We start from the raw sequence: 19145 nt of genomic DNA on the forward strand, positions 1-19145 counted from the left end.
CTAATCTCTGTTTTTGTACTTTTAAACATTTATTTTGAAACAGCTAACTGTGTTTCTGTGTAATACCGTGACCGGACGTTTCGTCTAAAGACCTTTGGTCCCTGGGTATTTGGTCCCCGGACGTTTGGTTCCAGGATGTTTGCTTAAATAAAATAATAACCAACCAAATAAGATGTAGATGGAAAAAGTTGTCAAAAGTAACTTTTTTTTTCATGGAATCGGACGGAAATATGTTTTTGATGACTACAAAACCCACAAGATGGACAATACTATTTTCAATAGTGTTCTTAATTGTTTTTTTTTAATCTCATGTGTGCATTCTGAGTCAGTGCATGGCCAAACATAAGATTTTATCCCACATCATTCATCTCCAAATATTTTTGTATTGATATTATAGTGTATAGCAATATCATATGTTTATTATGAACAAGATCACTGGAGGTTCACTGGACAGTCATGTTATCTTGTCTCAACTGGTTTATATATGGGGGACCCAGCTATAAGCTCACATGAGAAAATAAATCAGCAATATTAAAGGAGATTTGTTGTGTTTCTCCTTATTTCTGAACTTGTTTTATGTGAATGTCATGGATAAATATATAGTAGGGTATTTTATGTATTTTTGTTTATGTATTTTATAGTTGCAGTAAATAGCACAACATGGTCTTGATTTGCTAAGTTTCTTTCTTTTTGTATGGCAAATGTGACTCACTCCTTCTGGTTATACTTTATGTGTTGGAATTTCTGGATTTTTGTAAAACAGCCCAGCACCTGGACACATCCATCTTCCACTATACAATTATCAGTTTTGGAAAGGCCTACACACTCTGTTGCGCACCAGTCGTTCAAGCCCATGACTGTAAAATGTGGGTGTCAAATTAGGATGGATGTATTACTACATCCTGTGGTGATGTTTATTCTCCAATGTATTATATATTGATCTTTCCTTTGTGGCACATGCTGGGATTCAGAACATGTCATGGGTGACGAGGACCCAATGGTGGATTGAGGCTCTTGAGATGCTGACCAAATAAAGCCAGAGGAACATTCTGGACAAATTGGACCAGATTGATTAAAAAAATGCCTTAGTATTTTGTAATTTAAGTAATTTGGACAGAAATAGATGATCTCCACTGAAATAAAATAGCTTCTCATAGTGGAAGAAGTCCTTTTACAATTTAATAGAATTGTAAAGAACCGACCAAGGACTGGTGAGGTGGACGTGTTAGCCACTTTTCAGCGTGCCCCCATACCGTCATATGCAAGTGATTTATGCAACTAATCCTTTTATAATCCCGTAACCCACGAGTGGTGTTTTTTTTTCTTTCAAAGTCAAAATATTTATGTAAATGTCAAGTACAAGGATCTGGACCTAACCTAGAATTATTTCTTATCTTGTACTTGCACTAAAACTTCATAGGATGCTGAACTGTACCTGACAATTTATTTATATGACCTCTTATTCGTGTTGCCTACTTATTTATGTTGATGACTTATTTTTGTTGATTGATTATTATGTTGACCACTTATTATTACTTATTTATTGATTAATTTGTGCTCTTCGTGGTGAAGCTTGAAATCTCATTATTGTATCGTGACAAAGACATTCAATTCAGAATTAACACTTCAAAGTCAGAATCTCCACATTAAAGAATTCTGGTTTAATTCTCACAAATTCCAAGTCAAAATTCTCAATTTATATTGGGATCTCTCTAGTGCGCTTTTTTTTAATTCTGGTTGTTTTGAATGTTCTGTCCGCGCTCCAACCCCCGCCCTTCTGTGTCATAGCTGTCGCTTTCCTATGACGTAAACTCATTTTTTTTTGTTTACTATGGCGACTCCCTCTGCTAGCTAAAAGGTAAAATGAGATATTTGTAGCATTTACTGCAGCAATATTTCAAGGGAAAAAAACACATTTATCAGGATGACAAACAGAACTTCGTATTTCTATGACCCTGATGTGGGTAACTTTCATTACGGTGAGTAACAATATTCTGACGGGGAGTGGGCCTGCAACATGGCAACGGATGCTGATATTTGCATTGATTTCTAGCATCCGTGTGTGGTGTATAACTTCTTTCTAATGCTTAGTCGCCGATGTTTTCAGTATTTGATGCTGGATATTTTTTGTTTGTTTGTTATGACAGCGTTGTCGAAGCAGCATTGCAATCAACGTCTTTTTCCATTCACGCTCAGTGAATTGAATCTCAATTCAAATGTTGGACAATATCCCTAACTTGTTGTTATATTGAACCATAAATCGTCTTAAAATGTACACAATTGGATTAAAACTTGAATGTATTCTCCTAAATAAGGTGCTGGTCATCCTATGAAGCCTCACCGATTGTCACTGACTCACAGCTTGGTGCTGCATTATGGGCTTTACAAGAAAATGATGGTAAATCAACACATGTATAGAGATGCATTTAGGAGTCACTCTATAATTAGCTTTAGTATAAATTCCTAATATTAGAAAATCTAATTTTGTACTGGATCTCAAATTTTTGCAGGTGTTTAAACCATACAAAGCATCCCAGCATGACATGTGTCGCTTCCATTCTGAAGATTACATTGACTTTCTGCAGAAAGTCAGCCCTAACAACATGCAGGGCTTTACTAAGAGTCTCAACACCTTCAATGTTGGAGATGACTGGTGAGTACACCATTCAAATATGTTTATTCATTTACTATAGCACTTGTTATCATTGAATGCAATGCCTTTAGTGTCATTATACAAGTACAATGAGATTTAAAGCTTCACCGTAAAGTACACGCGTAAATATGTAGTCATGAAAGGATCTATATATAACCAACTTTCTTTGTGTGTTTCAGTCCCGTCTTTCCTGGTCTTTTTGAGTTCTGCTCCAGATATACTGGGGCATCTTTGCAGGGTGCTACTCAACTCAATCACAAGGTAACAACAAGCAAATATTACCATTTTAAATACATAATTAATAGCAAGTTAGCATTCTTTAGCATCAATATCAAAATATTTTTAGTTATTTTTTACCCGAGAAAATTCTTTTTCATTTTTCTTTCTACCATACAATAAGGCCTTTAAATTCCTTTTGCACTTTACTCCACATTTAATTTATGACTCGTATTATCGTTTATGTTTAGTAAATTAACATTTTTTTCCCCCTGTAGATTAAAGTTGTTGTATTTATTGATAGTGTTCTTATTTCTTTTAGATCTGTGACATAGCTATCAACTGGGCCGGAGGTTTACACCATGCCAAAAAGTTTGAGGTCAGAATACACAATCATTCTGGCTGTATAAAAAGATCATTGTTTTTTAGTTAGTGTCTTATATATATTTATTTGGCTAAATACATAAATCTGTTTGTGTTGTGGTTACAGGCATCAGGATTTTGTTACGTCAATGACATAGTCATCAGTATACTAGAGCTTCTCAAGTAAGATTGCAGACAATGTGATGTCCTTTAATGCTTAAAACAGTCATGTATGACACTCACATGTGTGTGTGTGTTATAGATACCATCCAAGGGTCCTGTACATTGACATCGACATTCACCACGGGGATGGTGTGCAAGAAGCCTTCTATCTCACCGATCGTGTCATGACTGTTTCGTTCCACAAATATGGCAATTATTTTTTCCCTGGTACAGGTGAGTGCTGCTATGTACTTTAAAAAATCCTGTACAAAACTTGGTACACAGTGGGCATAATTTGAAATGATCAAAAAATGTATAAAATATGGGGAAAATGTATGAGTTGACAGGTATGTAATGTTATATAAGGATATATTTAAAAGCCAGGTATTAGGGTATGAAAATTCTTTTTAGACGTTGCAGTAATTTCTATAATAGCGTATTTATGTGTTTTTGAAGGTGACATGTATGAGGTCGGGGCAGAGAGTGGCCGCTACTACTGCCTTAATGTTCCTCTCAGAGATGGCATTGACGACCAGAGTGAGTTTAACCACGTCCGCCATCATTCAAAAAATCAGTCTTGTTTCACATTTACGTTCTGTGTCTTTGTGTGTCAGGCTACAGGCAGCTTTTCCAGCCAGTTATTAAGCAGGTGGTGGATTTTTACCAGCCGACGTGCATTGTTTTACAGGTAAGTCTTACTAGCATCTCCTAAATTGTATTTAAAAAGATCTAAAATTTGCCCTCTTGTGTTTATGTCAGTGTGGAGCAGATTCTCTGGGCTGTGATAGGCTGGGCTGCTTTAACCTCAGCATACGAGGACACGGGTGTGTTGTGTTAAAGTTGTCCATGTGTTTTGGTGTTTTTTTTTTGTGTGTTCCTTGACATATTTTGTTTCATCCTGCAGGGAGTGTGTGGAGTTTGTGAAGAGTTTTAAGATTCCTCTTTTGGTCCTCGGCGGGGGCGGATATACTGTTAGGAACGTTGCTCGGTGCTGGTGAGTTTGCTTCACAGTGATTGCAAAATGTTGAATGACACACATACGATATAAATTCATTTTATTACATCATAGGACATTTGAGACATCTCTATTATTGGACGAGTCTATCAGTGATGAATTGCCCTACAGTGGTGAGTTACAGCATCTTTCTGACTTTGACGCCATCTAGTGGAGATACATTTACATCAACAATTATGACACAACATGTTAAGAAATTCTCATTCCTATTCATAGAGTATTTTGAGTACTTTGCTCCAGACTTCACGCTGCATCCAGACGTCAGCACCAGAATAGAAAACCAAAACTCCAGACAGGTAAAAATCCAGCACCGCTGTTGCGGATAAAGTACCTCACACACACACATAACCACTTTGTCCCCAATGTGCAGTATTTGGAGCAAATCCGTCAGACAGTGTTTGAAAACTTGAAGATGTTGAATCACGCACCCAGCGTCCAGATCCACGACGTACCCTCGGACATGTTGAGCTACGAACGCACCGATGAGCCCGATCCTGATGAGAGAGGAGGCGAGGAAAACTACACACGGTCAGAAAACACATTGAATTATATGAGGAAATAATGACAAGCTGCTGGTCAGAATATAATGAAAACACCATTTCTCCTCAGGCCAGAAGCAGCTAACGAGTTCTACGACGGTGACCATGACAACGATAAAGAAAGTGATGTGGAAATCTGATCCGCCCGGCTGAAGGAAACTCTACAAAACTGTTGGTGTCCTGCCTTTTTGATATCAAGTCACTGACAACTGTAGACAATGAAACGTTAGAATTGTGGTTGGTTTTGTATTATAAATATTCACAACAATTTGTCTGCATTTTGATAAAAGATTTTAACTGTCTTTTGTGTTTCTGGTCATATTTTTGTTGGTTAAAACACTTTTTAACCAATGATATATATAGACGGAAACTTTCCTTAACGCTGTCTAACTCTGGATTTTCCCCCCTCTTCTTTTCAAAGACATCAAGAAACAGTCTCAATAACACAGTTTGATCTATTCCCCGTGTGAATTCATCAAGCGTTGTTGCCGTTATATAATGGGAACCAGCGAGTCGACCCAATGCCACATAGAAGAGGGCTGACTTGGGCCCGTAAGGGGACACACAAAAGATGGCCACCAGTGACGTAGTAATATAGATATATCCCAAAGAACTTAGATGAAATTATATTGGAGACAGAACCTGACGTCATCGACATGCGACGGTGACCGTGTGTTGAGCCTAAACGCAGCTTTTTTCATTTGAGCCGTAACTGAAAGAGCTAGAATTCGTATTTTGGTCTATTAACGGTGTTGCCCGTCCTAAAAAAAGACGAACGACGGACTAGTGGTACGTACTGAGCTATTTTGACATGTAATCTATTGATTAAATGTGGAAACGCCGATTTAAACTGCAGGCGAATTTCACAAAGCATTATGGCGGTCCCTGAGAATCTACAAGCATCAGCTAACTTGTGAGCCTGATGAAATAAGACCAACTTTGATTGTTCATTCATTCTCTGAACCACTTTGTTCCCACAAGGGTTGCGGAGGGTGCCTGAGCCTATCCCACCGGTGGCGGAGGAGACGGACGCTCAGATCGAAACAGCAGTACCTGGGGAAACCCAATGCAGTCCTAGGATGAACTCCACACAGAGGGGCTGACCTGGATTCGAACCCTCCATGTATAGTAAGGATTTTTTTAAATGACCATGTATAGTAAGGCTTCCCCCCCTTAAAACATGACCATGTATAGAACATGTGTCAAAGTGGCGGCCCGGGGGCCAAATCTGGCCCGCCGCATCATTTCGTGTGGCCCGGGAAAGTAAATCATGAGTGCCGACATTCTGTTTTAGGATCTAATTAAAACGCAGTATATTAAATGTACTGATTTTCCACTGTTTATATCAATCATTGTCATTTTATAGTCATTTTTTTCTGTTTTTAGTTCAAAAATCATTTTTTAAATCTAAAAATATCTAAAAAAGCTAAAAATAAACATTGTTTTAGATCTATAAAAATTGAATTTCACAGGCTTTTAATCCATTTATAAATTTTTTATATTCTTTTCCCTACCTGTGAAAGTCTAAGTTTATCTAAAATGGTTTAGTAAGGCTTTATTCTTAAAAAGACGACATAGGATAGTAAAGCTTTTTTACTTTAAAAAAACGACATAGTATAGTAATGTGTTTTTCTTTTTTAAATAGAACATTGTTCATTCATTTTCTATATTACACATCCTTTCTTGTAGGTGAAGTGAGGACACCGTGGTGTAGAGGTTAACTCACTAGTCTCTCGTCTGGGAGACGTGGGTTCAAGTCCCGGTTCGGACACTTTTTCACTTAGTTGTTTCTGTGGACTTCTTCTCAAGAAACTCAAATGATTACAAAGAAAAGTGTAGTCACTGGGTTGGCGCAGAGGTTAGATCACTGGACTCCCGTCTGGGAGACCTGGGTTCGATTCTCGCTGCCGTCGTTTGGCTGATCACGACACCAAGTAGTCTGGAAAATGGAACAAGAAGAAAAAAAAAAAGAAAAATCTTTTTAATTTTTATTAAACACTTAGTCATACTTTTCAGCAAAAGGTTATATTCCGAACTGCCTTCGGCAGTTCGGAAGACACTTGAAGGACCTGTCCGTGCGAAAGGCGTTCTCGGGTCGGCCTTCGGCCGACCCTCGACCGCTTGCTTGGTCAGTGAACCGCCGACACCGGGAAGCGAACTCACGTTCTCTCCGTGCAAAGGCGAGTGTGCAACCCACTACACCAACTCGTGCCCCACTTATACATGGGTGTTGAAACGTTTTATCCAAGGAAATGGGTGTAAACACTTAGTCATTTTTTTGACTAAATGTTTCATCCACCACTGAATATTTATTTAGTTAGACACTTAAGCATTAATACTTTTACCTGAACAATTGTGGGAAAATCTTTGCCTGGACCGGGATTTGAACCCAGGTCCTCAGATGTGGCAGACTGATGACTTAACCACTGGGCCACCACCCTGTGAGAGAAAGCAGTAGTACTTGTACATTTTATCCAAGGAAATGGGTGTAAACACTTAGTCATTTTTTTGACTAAATGTTTCATCCACCACTGAATACTTATTTAGTTAGACACTTAGGCATTGGAACTTATTCTTTTAACTGAATAACATTGGGAAAATCTTTGCCTGCACCGGGATTTGAACCCAGGTCCTCAGATGTGGCAGACTGATGACTTAACCACTGGGCCACCACCCGGTGAGAGAAAGCAGTAGTACCTGTACGTTTTATCCATGGAAATGGGTGTAAACACTTATTAATTTTTTTGACTAAATGTTTCATCCACCACTTAATAGTAATTAAGTTAGACACTTAGGCATTAGAACTTATTCTTTTAACTGAATAACATTGGGAAAATCTTTGCCTGCACTGGGATTTGAACCCAGGTCCTCAGCTGTGGGAGACTGATGACTAACCACAGGGCTACCACCATGTGAGAGAAAGCAGTAGTACTTGTACTTTTGTCTTTTCTATTTACCTGAATAATATTGGGAAATAGTAAGGCTTTTTTTCTTAAAAAAAACGACGTGGTATAGTTTGCCTTAAAAACGACATAGTATAGTAAGTCTTAAAAAAACAACATTGTATGGTAGGGCTTAAAAAACGACAGTAAAGTTAGGCTTAAAAAATGACATAGTATAGTTAGGCTTAAAAAATGACATAGTATAGTTAGGCTTAAAAACGACATAGTATAGTAAGGCTTAAAAAACGGCAGGGAGGGGCACCAGGAGTACGTCTGCAGGATTCGAAGCAACAGAAAAGTATTTTCTGCACAGCAACATGAATATCTCTTTTAAACTTACTTTTTTTGTTTGTCTTCAGGTGTCCTCACTCTCCACGCTTTGGGAAACCTCTTCGTTGGAAGACTGTCCATCCCACAAGACATCCATTTTTTGCCTTTGTCACTAATCTGAAAAAATAAAAGTTGACAGCAAAGTATCTTTTGTTCTATGATGTGACCTTGACTCTTATTTTATTCAAAACAAGGGACCTACTTTGAGATGATTTGGCATGTTCAATTATAAAAAAAAAGGATTTTGAACGATAGAATAACAAATATGACAGATTTAAACGGTCAAAACATCATAAAGTACAGTTGATGCAGGAGGCAAAGTCTAGTTATTTAATATTGACTTTATTCATCCACTCAATTGACAAACAAAAAAAAGTGTAGTGTTTCAAGATAAAACACCCCTCTCCTCCAGCTAGGCCTCAATCTACTGCTCGGATAAACCACAATTTTAGGCTTGTGACATTTCTTAAAGTAAAATTGATGATTATCACTGAGTGCAGTCCACATATATAACACCCCCTGGGTAAAATGTTTTGAAACTATTCCACAAAATGGTAAAAATTCTCAAAACTAATGACCACGGGTGTACTTTTCCTATCCAAGGAAATTAAAACTGAACATTTGCAGGGCTTTGACAGGCATGTAGATCAATGATAGAATAAATATCTTTCTTCACATACACAAATACATAGTTTAAGCAATTTTACTTAAAACACACTGATGCTTGGCAGTGTTTAGTGACACCTGGTGGTTCAGTCACACAATAAAATTGAAATTATATAATTTCCATCTCCAGGGATTCCAGGAAAGCAGAATATTTGGATGAGTAAAGTGCAATACGGTACAGTAGGGCTAGTATATTCCATAGATATCAAATTGTCAGGACTGTGAAGAATAAGGCCTAAACAATGGGTGTCTTTTAAGGGTAATATCCTACTGGATGTGCAACTACTTTGCGGTAAACCGTTGTGTTTTGACCTCCACCACTAAAGCGTCACGACTATTAATAAACTTACAGTAAGTGACCTCGACGCACTATTTTGCGGAGAGACGCCATGATGGATTGCGAGGCTTACTGGCTTGTATGCAACATGAGCTCTGCAGCTTGATAAAGTTAACGCAGGAACACATGAACAACAACAACAACACAAAGGTTGTAGATTAACTTGAGGGACCACCGCAGTGTCATCCAAACAAAAAAAATGCTAATACATTGTATACTGTGTAAGCGTTTTGACAGTTCTGAAATGTGTGTTTGTGTATATGTGTGTTTCTCAAAAGGATCTAAAGCTCTTCACTCTCATGGAGAGGGGCGGAGCTTTTGGTGGGGGGCTCAACTGTCCGACCAGGCACGTGGCTCAGGGATGACAGCAATTTCAACGCTTTGGAACCAGGAGGTGCCGTTTTCAATGGCGGAACCGCTCGGCCTGTCAAGGGAAGAAGATGGAAAAAAAAATTGAAATGTAAAATATTTGAACTTTTGTATGATTTTCCGCATGCAAATGTGATTTAAAGAATAAAATCAAGTCCAATGACAGATCTCACTAGAGGACCGACACTGAGTCAACATTCCCTTCATACCAAATGCCTGAAAATAACTTTTGGTCTCCACATTGCCTCCATGGAGGAACACAATACTGGTCCTCAGCTAAAAATATTTATCTAAATAATAAATGTTGTACTTAACCTAAAAAATGATGTGACTACATTATTTTTAACCACATTTAAGTTAACACACAAGAGAAAGCAGGTCACTTTCTTATGAAAAGAAGTACACAACAGATGGTATGCTGGTTACATGTAACCTAATATCTTCTTTGTATATTTTGGACAAACCCAAGCTTCATCCTCAAGAACGACCACGTGCAGCATTTTGTACTCAGATTACCTTTGGATGGCGCAATGCCGTATTTGTTTGATGCCGTTCAGGCTTGAGAATTAACTTCATGGTGGTGTTAAGTGCAGGAAATCCCCCCCCATCTGCTATAGGATTTGTATTGCCCCCAAGGTAACAACAATGGAGGAAAGAACTTACAGCTGATATCCAGTCTGGCGTTGCATGTGGACATGCCTGCATCATTTATAGCGGAGAGCGTGTACCATCCCGCATCGGACACGGCCACCCTCTCAATCAGCAAACACTGCCTTCCCGAGCCGTCCTGGTACAAACTGCATTCATAGTTGACACATTATAGAACATATCATCTCAAATGTTGGAATTATGAGTAACATAGTGACTGTGCTTACCTCATTCTAGCCGGATCCATACGTAACATCTCTTTGTCTTTCTTCCAGAAGAGTTGAGGAGGAGGAGACGCATCAATTTTGCATTCTAACCTCACCGTGTCACCTTCCACAGCTCGAAAGTTAGACATTTTTTGAATAAAGCATGGAGGACGGAGAGCTTCTTGGGCTATAATGTATAGGAAAACAAGTCATTATCACTATAAGTTCATGTCGGAGCACAGTGTATTTAAATCATGAAGTATTTCATCAGTTTACCTATGACATCAAGTCTCAAGGTGAATTTGGCTTCCCCTGCACGATTCCTTGCCACGCACTCGTAAACACCAGCATGGTGGACGGTGACAATCTCAATGATGAATGAGTGAAGGCCTTTCTCGCACACCAGCATCTTATGGTAGTCATCTGGACGGATAGCTTTACCATCCAAGTGCCAGCAGATATCTGGAGTAGGGAGGCCTCCAACCTGAACATGAATCAAAAGCATATTTGTAGATTAGATCGACTGTATTTTCGGGACTATAAGTCGCAGTTTTTTAAAAATATTTTTTAAATGTGTTTAAGGATGACATGTTCGGTCTTTGTTTATGATTTTATCAAATAAAATTCCCCCCAAAATGCGACTTATACCCTAGAAAGGCTTCCCCAAAAAAATCATTTAAAAAATATTTTTTTGTAATAAATTAAATTGCCTCTATTATTGCTTTCATTATTTTATTTTAAATGTGTTTAAGGATGACATTTTTGGTCTCTGTTTTGGATTTTATCAAATAAAATTTTCCCAAAAATGCGACTTATACTCCAGTGTGACTCGTATGTTTTCATCCCATTCATTTGTGTGTCTTTAGTGCAACTCAGGGTTAAAAAAATTACAAAAACTTTTTGTTAATGGATGACAAAAAAGCTGTTTTACATGCCTCACCTTGAAATCAATTCTACAAAAGCGTCCCTCCTCCACAGTGAGATCTTGGGGGGTCTGCAGAAAGCGAGGGGCATAGCATTTCTCCTGGATAGCCGATCCCTCGTTCCCTTGTTCATCTGTCCCGGAGTGGTGTTTCCCCCTGTATGGAGAAACGGACTATTACTAATCTACTTAGAAAACACACACGTGAAGAGCTTTGCCTATTTGTAACTCTCCGTACTGGTATGATTTAAACACTAGAAAGTTTGTTTACAAAAAAGGTCTCCCTGTGATTGAGCGCGTGTTGTTTATGGCAGATCAGATGATTTTTAAAACCCCATGTGATATTCAGTTATTGTACTTAAGGGTTGATTTAAAGAATGATGTGTATTCATAAACTAATGACTGACCTTTGAATTATCAGCGAATGGCAGTTTGTTTTATTGCATTCTCTATTGACTTTAGGACGATATTGGCATGAAGCAATAAAACCTCTAAAGATTTGCCATCAAACTGAAGACGTTACTAGATATATTCCATACTTCTCAGGCATGTGACTGTACTTACCATAGTCCACCAGTGTGTCTTCCCTCTGGTAAATCTGGCTGTAAGAGGATAGGCAGAAAAACTCAGTTAGATTCAAGCCACAGCTTTTGTGACCACTTTGAGGATTTTTCATTTATTTTTTTGCTAATGGAATCAACATTTTTTTACCTGATAGCTTCACCTATAGGATATCATGAAGGAAACGCATTATTTTTTTACATATTCGCCTGCCATTGCTCATTATGTTGTTTATTTTCATCCATTGATGTCTTATGTAGGTCACATTTATATGCGTTTGAGGTGTCAGATTATTCTAAAAATATTATTAGGGCCAGGAAAATACAATAAGTTAACGAATTGTTCACTTTGTGTGAAAAAAATCTGCTATTTATTGCTCATAGGCAAAGAAATGGTGAATGACTTGCAGCATGAACGTGGCCTGAATGTTGTTAAAGACACATTGCTATTCTCAGAAAGTGGGCAAAAATAGCTTGGAAGAGTCCGAGAGGATATCTAAGAGTTATTCAATCACCCAGCATTTAAATCTCTCTCCACTTTCCTGGTGCTATTGAGAGGGTGATTGAATAACTGGATATAGGTATACTTGGTAAAGGTTTTCATAAAAATTAACAGCACCTGGTCTAGTTGGGAGTCTGAAAGAGCATCTTGGTCAAACATGCAGTTGGCATTATCAGGACCCAGCAGCCTTCGAGCCATACGCTCCTCATAAGAAAGTTTCTGTTCGGCATTGGGCGTTTACATTAATCAGTGTGTTGATATGCATTATTATTTTTTTTTTGGAGGGGGGAAATAATAAACATTTACCTGGCTGTTTCTTCTCTTTGCCTCTTTTGAGCGTAACTTTTTCTCCAGATCTTGGATGAGAGCATCTTTGGAACCCTGGATTTCTTCATCTGTGGAGCGAGATGAAGATGGTCGAGAAACTACAGTCTTCTTGACGACAGGCTTGGGAAGGCTGGAAATGGTCAAATAAATGCAAAGAATAAATGATCTGTGAGCTTATTCAGTTAAATGGACAAAGTAAGTGATGTTTACTCACGTGTTGGATGTCCCCTTGTAGTTAGCTGGTAAAGAGACTGCAGCTGGTGACCCGATGTTATGATTAAGTGTACTAGGTTGAAAAGGGATGGAGGTGCTGGTGGTGGTGGTGGGGAGGTTGGAGTGAGGGAAGGAAGGGGACAATGGAGGAGGTTGCGGAAGAAAGGTGGAAGGGGACAATGGAGGAGGTTGCTGAAGAAAGGAGGAAGGAGAGGGGTCTTTGATGGAAAGGCGGGGGCTCGAAGGTGCTAGTGGTGAGCGGGATGGGGAGGAACAGGGATGGGGGGACTTTGGAGAGAGTTTGGAGTAAGTTGAGAATGAAGACTGGGAGGGTAATACTGAGCAGAGATAGGCTGCCGGAGCTGACATGGCATCCTGATTGGCCGGCAGGGTGGCGCTGCCCAGCCCGCTGGCACTAGGGACGCTGGGGGTGAGTGTTATGCTGGATCGCATGGTTACGTGTGGTGTGGAGGAATGAAGAGGAGTGGTAGATGAAGTGGAAATGGGTGAGCTCAGACTGGAGGAGGATGGGGATGATTTGGCGGTGCCATTATGTTGGGGTTGAGTCATAGTGAGGCTTAATGATTGAAATTGTGACTGAGTGGGAGACCAGGTCTTTGACACTGACTGGTTATGGGAAGATGTGGCTCTAGTTTGACTATGGAATTCAGAACCATTTGAACTGGACATGTTCTCTTGGGTATTAGTCTGGTTTTCCTGAGCTTCCCTGACCACACTTTCATAGCTGGGGGCTTGGAAGGTAGATTGGGACTGAATGAAGTGTCTTGGGCGGGCATAGTTGAAGGCACTGGGAGGGAAGGCACCAGGCTTAAATGTAGGGAGGTCTGAGAGGTTCATAGTGTTGTTGCCTCCTGACATGGAGGACTGAAGGAAAGGAGAACAATCAGTGAAGGTCAAGACAAGAAGGTAATTAGTAAAAAGTAATTACATTGAAAGTGAGCTTGGTTGGAGTGAAAAGCTTGGGTGTCGGTGCTTCTTCTTTAACTTGTTCAGGTGGTACGGGTGAAGATGGTGAGTCAGGGCTGGGAGTAGAGGCTGCGACTTCTGGTGACTGATGGAACTCGGATTGCGGGAACGGCTCGTCCTGATTGTGGCTGAAGTGATCTTCAGGAGAGTGGTTGACTAGCAGAGGACAGCAGAACCTGGGGGGGAAAAACAGTCCATCAGTTTGAAATGGTTTAAATATAAAAGACAAAAACAGTGATGATAGATGGATGAGGATTAGTTAGTTGTTAGTGTGGTGAAATGCTTTGACTTCTTGGATCTTCCTCCAAAGGATATTAGAGAGAACACAAGACTGTAAAGGACACCCATGGATACATTCAGCAAGGTTTTTTTTATTAGATGATGGGTTTGGTGTATATATATATATAAATATTTATATTTAACTGCCAGTGTTTGGAGGTCAACGTATATGATTACAAACATAAACTTCAAAACGAGACTTGTTTTGTTTGGTTTCATTCAGAAAAAAATGGAACAAAATGGGCTCATTAAGCGTTGCAATCTTTGTCTCATTTAGTTCCAACAGAACTTTTCAATGTTATTAGTATATTTTTCCAGCACTGAATATATTATTTATCAAAATGATTTATTCCCTATGCAAAGTGTTTTCGAATTCCTTTTGTTCTGAGACAATACTGTCTGCAATGGTTAACATTCAGTGTACAAAATGACACATCTGAACTAATTTCGCAGCTAAAAAGTAAAACAAAGCCTGTAGACCAGTGATTTTCAACCACTGTGCCGTGGCACACTAGTGTGCCGTGAGAGATCGTCAGGTGTGCCGTGAGAAAATATCCAATATCCTTTTTTTTTTAAATTAACATTTATTAATAGTTTTCTGCAAATATGATGTAATTGTCCAGTGTCCGTGCTGTAGTAAATATACTATACAGAGTGTCATTTTGTAAAATTTTTGGTTAGTGGTGTGCCACAAAATTTTCCAATGTAAAAAATGCGCCGTGGCTCAAAAAAGGTTGAAAAACACTGCTGTAGACGTTACTGACATTAATTTCATACAATAGATTTAGTATGCATTTTCATCAAAATTATGATTGATTGCTTTGTTTACATTTTGGTTTGATGACAACAACTCAGTTCATGTGAGGCAGATCTGAGGCCTTGTAGACCGTGTGCGCGCAAGGGAGAAAGATTAAGTGGGCAAAGCTATATTGGTCGCGGAATTCGGACATCAACTGGCAGGTGCAGACACACACATGCATGGATGAATGCTTACATGCTACACACAACGTTTGCACGGCACGGGGAACAGTGTACGATCTATTTCGTCCTCTAAGACTGACAACAACAAAGTGAACAAAATGATCCGGTCACTGTGCTCTGCTATAGCCAGTCTTCATTACCTCAAAAATAGGAGCAAATGCAAATTGCAATGGATTTTACAATTACCCATATTGTATAGTATGTTGATTTTTACCTCAAAAATAGAAGCAAACCCATGCAATGGATTTTACAATGATCTATATGTTATAGTATGTGGATTTTTGTATCAGTTTAACCATGTAGAAAATACATTTCTTATTAAAGATCATGGTTATGCGTGGTGAAATTGTGATTGGCAATTGTATGTTCTTTTTTTAGGGTTAATTCAAGCCAAAAATGATGCTTTATTATTATTATTATTATTATTTTGCTTTGTACATCCATCATTTAAGTCAAATGGCATAACTTCCAACTTTTTTTCTCCAATGGATAGATGGATGCAGGATGCACACCGGATAATGTAAACAATAAAGTTATCCACTTTAATAATAAACCCAAGAAGATAAGAAATAATAAATTGTAGACAACAGTGAGCTGCTGACATTTTCAGATGTTAGTGATCACACTATTTTAAAGTGATTCAACGTCAGATATTTTAAACAGAGTTGGCAGATTCCTTTAAATCAAAATAACAAAACAATATATTTTGGTTGTACATTTTCTAAGAGGCACAAGCTTATGTGTAGGGAAATATTACCACTGTCAGATGAGGTCATAATTTATTTCAAGATCTCACTTGGTATGCAGTCTGCACACACAACATTAACAAGTGGCACCTCTGATTAGATCAAGGAGAATAAAAAAGAACTATAACATGACATAATGCATTGCTTTAAAACACATGGCAAGGTAAAAGTGTATGAAAGGTACAAAAGTTCAACCATTTTAATGAGGTCAATTAAGTTTCGAGCAACAGGTGTGCCAAACATTTGTAATGCAATCAAATGCAGATGCCAAAAACATGTTTTTTATTTTCAACTTTGCAGATTGTCATAACTGTCTCAATTAAAATATATTGGATCTTTTTGTTGGCTCTCAATTTACAACTAAAATGACATTAAAATACTGATGATATTTACTCCATTCAAACAGAATAGGAAACCAGCAAAAGCTCCAGGATCAAGGAGAATCAATAGACAATATTTCTTACCTTGGAAAACGACTTTAACGTGGGAGGCAGCCGAGCCAAGAGCCAACGCCAGCCAACAAGTGACACTGACCGGGTTGAGACAAACTTTGAGAGCAACAGAGCTCCACCTAATTGCTTACTCTTTTTCTTTTCAGCCCCAATGACTGTGCTATACTGTCCTCTTGTGTTCAAGCTTTGGCAACTGCACTTCATAACAAAAACTGATTTAATTAACCAATCAACTTAGTCAATTTAGAGTGTTCAACCAGTGTACCCTGCAAGTTTTTGGGATGTGAGAGGATACTAGAGTATACCTGGAGAAAAACCACGAGAACATGCAAACTCCACACAGGACTGACCCAGATTTGAACCCAGGACCTCAGAACAGTGAGGCTGATGTGCTAACCACTCATTGATGGAAAACGTAATTAATCCATCAAGGTACTGTTGGATTTGTTGTTCTCCCTACCATTTTTATTAGTAGAAAACCAACATATGCTGATTTTCTTCAGGGTTAATCTACACAACACACTCACAACACTTACCCTTCTTCACTTGTGACATGTTCCTCCAGGGAGCTGCTGGACCAATCGGATGGAGGGATTTTCATGGAGTCAGTCAGCACAGTAGAGCATTCTTCCCCAGTATGAGTAGGAATATCCTCAAGGTGGAATTCTGCATCCCGCTGACCAATTGATAGAATCTCCAGTTGCTCTTCGCGGTCTAAATGGGTGGGTTTAGGCGTCAGTGCCCTAACTTTGCATTTATGTAGCTATATCTAAGACACCGTCATCAAGTTGGGCTTCAATCAGTTGATATTGCGACGATAAATAAACCAACCGTTGTAAATATCCAGCATGGCAGAGCATGAATCTGTGCCGAAGGGATTATGGGCAATGCATTTAAATACACCAGAATCCTCTGGAAAAGCTTCACTTATCACCAATGTACAGAGTTCCTCTGTGGACAGCAACAGTCAAAATATTAAAATATATAGACAATAATAATGAAGTTTAATATCGAACCTTATACTGACCTGGCACAGATGCAGAACTGGCCTCTAAGGAAAAAAAACAAATGTTTGTTGGAGTATACAAAACAAAAAATATATTTTACTTCTTGAAACAATTACACATACTTTTGCTTAGTATCCTGAAGTCATCAGAATCCAAAATTTGCTCATCCTCTCTGTACCATGTGACCTGCAGTGGAGAAGACCCCCTGACTCGACACTCCAGGACCACCAACTGGCCCTTCAGCGCACACACGTCATTGAGGCACTACAGAATGGGATTATGATGATCACAATCAGCAAAAAATCAACACAAAATCACCCATTTCCATTATATATACAAATCAATTGACTATATTATACCTTGACAAATGTAGCAGCAACTTCACTTCCTGAAATTTCAGTGCTGACGGGACTCTCAGTCTAAAAAAACATCATACAAAGTATTTAGTGATGCATGTACTATGTTATGTATTCAATTTCCAAACACCCAGGGAGGGCTAACACAAGGCTGTGTCTGTAGGCTGGAGTATCTTGAAGCGTGGGTTGTGGATGATGAAGATGAGCAGGAGGAGAGCTCCCTGGTGAACGATACAGAGGAGGATGACGCGATGGTCAGAGACATGGAACTGCTCTTCTTTTGTGCCATCTGGACGCTACAGAGAAACATATGTAAAAGGAAATTAATCATACAACAAATACTGATCATTTGTTGACCCCAATAACCTAAACATTCATTCATTTTCATGCAAACTCGACCCCAGAACTGTGAGGCCGACATCCTAGCAATATTGTGCAACTTACTGGGCCATGTTTCAGGCGTTCCAGGAGGCACTAACAAACAGTTGGAGTTGTACTTTCTGCAAAAACAAACAAACAAAAGAAAACAAGAAAAACTGTCAACCTAGAAATGAACTATGTATGTATTATCTTGACAAAGCAACTCTACTGGCAATTGAAGCCAAATATCCGCTGATAAGGTGCATGATTCTGTCCTATAAACCCTGAAGGCAACTGACAGAAAACACTGAGGGTCAGGTTTCTAAGCTAAATTAAACTGTGACCTCCCAGGCAAAGTAGAGCCGAGGTAAACCTCTCAAAATAATGTTTTTGGTACTCAATCTACCATACAATTTGTAGTCAGGGAAATCGTAAATATAAAAACATAAAACAGATATCATATAGAGGAGTTTACACTCAATATGTCTCTAATAACCTAAAAGCAGGGCTGCAGTAACAAAAAAAAAAAATCAACATACAAAGTAGAACAGGAAGGCCAGAGCTGGGATTCAAACCTGAGAACTTGCAATCCAATCCAATGTTCCACAAAAATCTTGTTTTACTGGAGATATAAAAATATTTTACATTCTCACTGTTGCATCACTACAAAATGCAAAACCCTCCACTCTTAATTCCCCCAAGCACCACAACTCGTCAACTGGGGAGGACAGATTTAGCTAGAACCCAGTCACCTGATCCCCGCCAATCACATGTGAGCGTCAACCACTGTGTCGTAAAAGCATGTTGAGCTTTGCACTGCAGTGTTAACAACACTTGAATTAAATTTCTACACATGACACCCCCAAAATGACTGTTTACACACTTGATAAACTACTATCATGCAGATATTCAATTGTATTTACATCTTGTCTTGGTTGGCCTCAAATAGACTCTTCTCTACTCATTTTCTAGCGCCACCGCAGGTTAATAATTGTGTATTTATCCAA

At 38.9% G+C, this 19145-nt stretch overlaps 2 protein-coding genes and 1 long non-coding RNA gene across 3 annotated transcripts in view; 2 read left to right on the forward strand and 1 right to left on the reverse strand.

Annotated features, from left to right (window-relative positions):
* The window catches only part of LOC144207347 (uncharacterized), a 166136-nt gene extending 157770 nt beyond the window's left edge, over positions 1-8366 (forward strand). Inside the window, exon 4 of the long non-coding RNA XR_013328638.1 lies at positions 8250-8366. This is a non-coding gene — a long non-coding RNA (uncharacterized LOC144207347). The remainder of the gene's footprint in view (positions 1-8249) is intronic.
* On the forward strand, positions 1767-5250 carry hdac3 (histone deacetylase 3). Its single transcript, XM_077732720.1, has 15 exons — positions 1767-1979; positions 2316-2398; positions 2511-2653; positions 2833-2914; positions 3192-3248; positions 3360-3415; positions 3495-3628; positions 3851-3931; positions 4009-4082; positions 4154-4218; positions 4299-4388; positions 4464-4522; positions 4626-4705; positions 4780-4937; positions 5019-5250. The coding sequence occupies exons 1-15, from the start codon at positions 1925-1927 to the stop codon at positions 5086-5088; spliced, it is 1287 nt and encodes a 428-aa protein (XP_077588846.1). The 5' UTR covers positions 1767-1924; the 3' UTR covers positions 5089-5250.
* A 175-nt stretch (positions 8367-8541) lies between the features above and the next one.
* Positions 8542-18826, reverse strand: myot (myotilin). The gene is made up of 18 exons (XM_077733557.1): positions 18714-18826; positions 18223-18278; positions 17909-18074; positions 17782-17841; positions 17545-17686; positions 17443-17466; positions 17247-17366; positions 16952-17129; positions 13920-14133; positions 12972-13855; positions 12737-12887; positions 12548-12649; positions 11933-11970; positions 11387-11525; positions 10723-10930; positions 10468-10633; positions 10256-10389; positions 8542-9647 (listed from the first exon to the last, which is right to left on the reverse strand). Exons 2-18 carry the CDS (start codon positions 18228-18230, stop codon positions 9505-9507), a joined length of 2877 nt encoding a protein of 958 aa, XP_077589683.1. The 5' UTR covers positions 18231-18278; positions 18714-18826; the 3' UTR covers positions 8542-9504.
* Positions 18827-19145: the final 319 nt, after the last annotated feature.

Source organism: Stigmatopora nigra, chromosome 14, assembly GCF_051989575.1.
Source record: "Stigmatopora nigra isolate UIUO_SnigA chromosome 14, RoL_Snig_1.1, whole genome shotgun sequence".
NCBI classification, from domain to species: domain Eukaryota; kingdom Metazoa; phylum Chordata; class Actinopteri; order Syngnathiformes; family Syngnathidae; genus Stigmatopora; species Stigmatopora nigra.

Excerpts from the sequence above, each read along its gene's own strand:
- hdac3 (XM_077732720.1), top strand. The coding sequence starts at position 1,925 with ATGACAAACAGAACTTCGTATTTCTATGACCCTGATGTGGGTAACTTT. Across the intron at positions 4,706-4,779 it reads AAAACCAAAACTCCAGACAG|TATTTGGAGCAAATCCGTCA; the intron begins GTAAAAATCCAG and ends CCCAATGTGCAG. Across the intron at positions 4,938-5,018 it reads GGCGAGGAAAACTACACACG|GCCAGAAGCAGCTAACGAGT; the intron begins GTCAGAAAACAC and ends ATTTCTCCTCAG.
- myot (XM_077733557.1), bottom strand. Across the intron at positions 14,134-16,951 it reads CATGTCACAAGTGAAGAAGG|GTTCTGCTGTCCTCTGCTAG; the intron begins GTAAGTGTTGTG and ends TTTCCCCCCCAG. Across the intron at positions 10,634-10,722 it reads CTTGAGACTTGATGTCATAG|CCCAAGAAGCTCTCCGTCCT; the intron begins GTAAACTGATGA and ends TATACATTATAG.